This window comes from Belonocnema kinseyi, chromosome 4 (genome assembly GCF_010883055.1).
Source record: "Belonocnema kinseyi isolate 2016_QV_RU_SX_M_011 chromosome 4, B_treatae_v1, whole genome shotgun sequence".
NCBI lineage: Eukaryota > Metazoa > Arthropoda > Insecta > Hymenoptera > Cynipidae > Belonocnema > Belonocnema kinseyi.
In genome coordinates this window covers 149016650-149023090 of record NC_046660.1, presented here as the reverse complement: position 1 = coordinate 149023090, position 6441 = coordinate 149016650, and the positions used below count along the sequence as shown (strand labels likewise).

At 33.7% G+C, this 6441-nt stretch overlaps 1 protein-coding gene across 5 annotated transcripts in view; it reads left to right on the top strand.

The window, feature by feature from the left end:
• LOC117171991 (voltage-dependent T-type calcium channel subunit alpha-1G-like) overlaps positions 1-6441 on the top strand; it is a 206904-nt gene that overhangs the window by 170036 nt on the left and 30427 nt on the right. For 4 of the 5 annotated variants that reach the window (XM_033359708.1, XM_033359704.1, XM_033359705.1 and 1 more), the window contains one exon: positions 3611-3854. The exons of the other annotated variant lie outside the window; for it this stretch is intronic. In XM_033359708.1, the coding sequence (XP_033215599.1) occupies positions 3611-3854 (244 nt within the window). The remainder of the gene's footprint in view (positions 1-3610; positions 3855-6441) is intronic. 5 annotated transcript variants of the gene reach the window in all.

The following is a 6441-nucleotide window of genomic DNA, read 5'->3' as shown; positions in this document are numbered from 1 at the left end:
GAAAAAGAATCGGTATTGTAATTCAGAAAAAAATATTCAGACACGGTGAGTAAAGAGTATCCAATAAGAAAGTGAGCTGAGGTAAAGCCGAATATGCTGTTTTATGGAATGAACGCCCGCCTCTAAAATTCCACCTAAATGTAGAGATGCGAGCGAAAGTAAGTATCCAGACAGAAGCTGCATAATCGATACCAGTCCCAGTAAATGTTCGTGAAGTTTTGTTTGATCCTGGAGCCTTAAAATAACGTACGAAAAATGTATGTCTCGCTAAATATATGCAACTTGTTCTAAGATGTTACATAGTCAGGATTCAAGGATACATTCTAAGGACATGAAATATAACAAACCCATTTCGTGAAAAGAGCCATTGCATCAAAGGGATTGTTACTTTTGTATGAATGACGTTACAGGTTTCAATTGAAAAAATAAGCAAAGCTTTGTTTATGCTAATATCGAAACAGTAGAAAACCCAGAAAGGTCGTGCTACAATGAGAAAAATTCTGGTGTAAAAAATGGTTCCGATAATGTAGACGAATCGAGGAAAAACATTTAATTCGAAGAAAAAAATGATTCCGATGAATACAATGGTAAAGGCAAGAATAAAGTTTTTCAAGTTACGTCGCAGAAGTAACTGAATGACTTGGTAGGAGATCTAGGGCTACCGAAAGATGGTGCAGAACTTCTGACGCCGTTCATGAAAAAAGGAACTACCTAGCAAAAAAAGTTTAAGTTGATTATTTTCGAAACAGAGACGTAATATTTAGAAAATACTTGACGAAAAGACGACCCATCGCTCGTGTATTGTAAGAATCTGAAGCCAGGTTTGTAAAATATTAAGCATAACCCATTAGTTAATCCAGACAGAGTACTTCTACCTGATCTCCGTATTAAATTAGGTCTCATGAAGCAATTTGTTAGAGCTCTTAACAAATAAGGCAAATGTTTCGAATATTTGTAGCAAAAATTTCCAAATATTTCATGCGCAAAAGTGCATGAGGGTGTTTTTGATGGCCGACAAATACGCAAAATGTTGAAAAAAGGAAGTGAACATCGCCGAGCCGCCTCTCACTGCACATCAGGAGGAGGAAAACCTGCGGCAATTAGCCGTTACGGGGTTGGTAAAGCAGCCCGCCCAAGGGGAAAACAACTGACCAAATACATGAAATAAAACTTTCTTTTTGTAATTAATAATAATTAATAATAATTATTATCATTCTATTATTTCACGAAATAGTGATTAAAAACTAAAAACTTTTTTTCAAATACAATTAGACCGCAAAAAATAGCTTTCACGAAGACATTAGCAAAATAGGGCAAAAGTGGACCAAATCACATGCATTTGGTCCCTTGTTTTTCTTTAGCAGTTAACAAAGTAAAGGTAGCTGGTGACTGAAGTGAAAACACCTAACTTACGTTTGAAATTGGGGGAAACTCAACAGTCCGTGGAATTAGAGCCCTGGTAGGACTCCACATGAAACCACACTCTGCCAGATATCATTTCCTTTTTTTCCTTTGTATGTAGCATTTATTTTCTGCCCAAATTTATTTTAAGGTTGCGACTTTAAATGTTTTTGGACGTTTTTTTATCATACAAGATGTATACTGAATGAACGTTATTATCTCTATACCCATTCTGTCTAGAAACAGAGCATATACAATGATAGGAGGTACGTAGCTAACTTACGGTATATTTCAATAATTAAAAAATGTGGGGCTTGCCCTAAATATTAATATTGTCGAACCAAACTTGGTATTCTATCGTTTTATACAGAAATGCATCGAAAAACGTGTAGGCCGCCAACATTCTCAAAAAAATACTTTTTCGACCCCCTCTAATGGAATGTAGGTATCAAGGATGGTGGCATGTGAATATGTTAGCAGATTACTGTTAGACATTTCAAAGAGAGATTGTTCAAAAAGGGGTGAAACGTCACAGAAACCGCCAGCATAGGTCCTCCGAGAATACAAGAATAAGATTTCATCGAAAAAAAATAAATCAACATTTTCTTTCACGTGGCAGGAATAGTTTTCGGTATTTAAATTCATTTTTTTAAGGTCATAAATGGAATGCGACCTCGCCGAGTCAAATGACCTTAAATTTATACTTCCATGAATGTCGGCGTGTCGTTTTGGAAAAAGTATGTGGTTTTAATGAGCAATACGCGACTTCTAGATTGATCTGTTCATTCTACTACAATTTCTCTACTTACACTTTTTACATAAATTCCTTTATACCCGGTAGAGCATATAACGGGGCTAAAATCGAAAGAGTCACAATTACACTGAAAGTGATTTGGCTTAATGAAATAATTATAAAATGAAAAATTTTACTGAAATTATTTTAAAGAATTTTAATAACTCCTCCGAGTTCACAAAACAAAAATTTTACTTGACTTTTGAAAATCTGGCACCGTTATCTAACTGTTTAATACTTAAACCCGCATAATAAATCATATTTCGTGATTTTCAACTGAGTTGTAAAAAACGTTTAATCTAAGAATGTTTTGGAGCAAATATTTTCCCTTAAACTTCAGTTTCTCTTTAAATTTCTCGCACTAATTAAAAATATTAAAGAATATCATAAAATATCCTTTGCATGATCGCTCAGAAGTTCGCCTATATTTTTATAAAAAATATATAGGAACTGTCGCATACCAATATTTCCTTTCCAGTGCAAAGATTTTAGTCACTATATATACTACTAGAATAGAAGATAGATAGATAAAAGATAAATGAGCATTAGCTTGCCAAAAGTTTAAAATGGAATTTTATTTTGAACTAATATGAAATATTTCGAAACAGGGTGGCCTAATTTAAATTCAACTTTTTAGGATGCTATATTTTTTACATATATAAAATGTAATGCATTTTAAAGAAATGAGCGTGAACATTTAAATTTTACAGAATGTCAAATTTTCTGTATGGCCACCTCCTGCAAGACCTATGGCTCTGGGTCGGTCGTCAAACGTGTGGCATGCTGCACGAATGTAATACTGCGGGATCTTCATCCATTCATGAAGAAGAGCTTTCTTAAGCAAATCAACACTCTGGTATTTTTTAGTGCTGGTCTTAGCTTGCAAAATGCCCCAAAATGAAAAGACGTGAATGGATGAAGATCCGACAGGAGCGCATTCGTGCAGCATGAAACTCGTTTGACGACTAACTCAGAGCTGTAGTCCGTGCACAAGGCGGCCATATCGCAAATTCGACATAAATTTTTTATACATAAATGTTATCAACCATTTTTGTTTGGCTGCTTCTATAAAATTAAATTTTATATAAAAAAATACAGCATTCTGAAAAGTTGCAGATCAATTGGGCTACCCCGCAATGCCCTCACCAAATATAATCATATATAATAATACGTGAAATTCGAATAGATCCATCCTCGGATTCATTCGGATTTATTAATTAGATGACACACGGGATTGAGTAAGATTGAAATATGGATTCGGATTGATTTTGGCGTAGTTAAGTGAAATGAGAAGAAATGCATGAATATGCATCAGATTAGTTTACAGTTATTTGAATTAAATCAGATATAAATTTCAGAATAATTATTATAAATATCATTAAACAATTTCGTTTTAATTCTCGCCAATTTTCGCAGATGGAAGATGAGCTTGACATGGAGTTTCAGTTAGAAAGAGAATTATTGGCAGAACAGGAAGAGTTACTAGTAGTTGAATGTGAAGAAAATGAAGATAGAAAAGTGAAATCATATACTGAACAAGTGGTGAGCGCAACATCTGCCTGGAAAAATGAGAGGAAAACTGAATCTTGCCTCGGTCTCTCTAAAGTTCGTTCCTTACCCTCCAACTTTATTTTTAATCATGTACCAGAAAGAAGCCAAGGTATAATAATTAACATCATTTATATTTACCAAGAAAAATTTTTTGCTCAAAATGTTTTCCCAATGAATCTAAATATAATATCTGTTTTATAAATTATTTGAAAATAAAAAATAATAATTATACTCCTAGTTGCGTGCAGTAATGGGGCTGTAACGGTTGCGATTCACTGAAATCTTAGCACAGGCATAGTAGGCACATTCAATGTCCATAGCTATAGATATACATATATCAATATGAGGCAGGTGAGGGCTGACTAGTAGAGGCAGCTACCACTAGAAAGTGCAAGACACCTAAACTAGAATGTAAGCTTATTCAAAGCGATTTTAAGAAAGCGAACGAGTAGTAGGTTGAGGCCAGTGGGTGAGCGACCCGTTAGCCGCTTAACTGGATCCTCGAGAGGTTCGAGTACCGTCTAGGCTGTTGAGGCTACAGAAACTATTTTTGTTGTTTTCGAGTACGCCACAACGGCTCTGGCAAAATGTAATTGATTTTCTTTTTTGAGTACGCCACTTTGACTCTAAAAGACTTAATCCAAGAAATATTTTGTTGGGTACCCTATCTCAGCTCCAAACTCTGATTTATTTATAATTTTCTGGGTACGCTATCTCGGCTCCACGTATTTTTCAGGCATTGTACTTATTTTTATTTGATGTATTTTGTATTCTGACTTTATTTATTATGTATTCGAATTTAGTTGTTTCCTCCAAGTGAGTCCTAGCTCGCCATCCAAATAGTATCGCTACTTAAGGTACCGTAAATCCTTTCAAAATATTAAGACTGATAATAAGTATTATTATATATGTGTAGACTGCTTAACTATGAAACTTATTTTCAAGTCCAAAGGTTATATCAAATAATTGTTTTTACTAGCCAAAGTAACAAACTCGAATTATAGAGATAGTTAAATTCGGTTACTTGAAGTTACCAATGTTACATTTTCTTATATTACAAAACTATGGATTGTATTTACATTCATTCTAAAATAAATATGACATATTGTAAGGTTATTCTCCTAATTTCTTTTTATGTACTCATCATTATAGAATTGTAACTAAAAATAATCATGATTGACAATCCAATATGATACCAAAACTCAGAGATGTAACTCACTTCTACCCTTTAATTTGATTTATATTTTAATATTTTTGTCTCAACATTTCCATCTCATGAAATTAATCATAAGTTTTGGATGTATCGATTTTAATTTGCCCTGCTCAGGAAATTGGTACAGAGTACACACGTCGGTTCCAATCCTGCTAGGACGACAAACCTGAAACGAATCAATTTATCATTTACAAAAATCCCAAAAGAAACTCTATCGACAATTTCTGGTTCGTAATTGACATTGAATTGTAATTCACTCTGTTCTACTTTTAGTCCGTTGATCTCAAAACAGTTTTGAATCAGAAACCCCTTTGTTATGTAATTATCCCTGAGTTCTTGATGTATAGTAACTCTAATTTAAAATCTGTTCATTTTACCATTTTTTATGCAAATCGTCATTTTTATATTTACTAGAGATGAGCCCACAGAAGCGAGAGTCAAATTGTTAACTGAAAGGTGGTAAATTAATCGAAATTGCCTAAATTGCCATATCTTTTTCCTTTAGTTTTTATTTTCATCGCAAGCTAAGTGTGTTAGTTATCATTTTACTCCCTGTTTTTAAAAGAGGACAGAGATTCCCCTTTGTTTTATAAAATTACGTTTTATAAAATAAACTTCATTCCACGCAAATTGTGTGCAATATTTGCGTGGATATCTGCCTATTTGGCCTAGATTTTTATTTCCCTTATTGTAAAACAAAGCTTCAGCTTGCTTCCGCTCATTTGTTTTACTTTCAAAAATTTTCAAAAGTGACTTATTATTCCGATGAGCTTCGAAATTATTCCTCGTATGAGAGTTGAGAACCAAACGTGCGATCGCTGCTAATGCTTGGTGTCGACTGACGAACTCCTCGATCCTCGGTTATCAGCCTGGTCCCAACCAGAGCTGCCAGATCGTGGATGAAAATTACCCCCACCATACCTACCGTTTGGGAGCCGCAAAACAGAAAGTGCATGATTACCACTGTGAGTTCGTATGTAAGCCGAAAATGCACGATTCGACCTCGGAGTTCTGCTGTACGATGATTGCCGATCTGAAGGCTTCGGAAGACTTCGGTGGTCTTCTATTTATATCTTGCTCCCCATTTGAAAGAAATTGAAGAAATTGACGATTTGGATCTTTTGCGTGATTCTTAATTTCATGCATACGTCGATTTTCAGGTGATGTTTTCCAGGTGTACATAATATGGATATATATATATATATATATAATAATCAAATACATAACTGAACAAAAAAAAAATTTTTTAAATTATTTTCAACATGATAGTAAAATTTTAAATAAAAAAAATTACATTTTCATCCAAAAAGCTAAACAAAGATTACTTTTCTACCAAGAAAGAAGAGCATTCAATAAAATACAAAACATTCTAACTAAAAACGATTACTTTTCATTTAAACATAGAATAGTTAAATTTCTGGTTAAAAAAAATTAATTTTTAACCAAAAAGAAAATAAATTTTCTACAAAATAGTTACATTTTC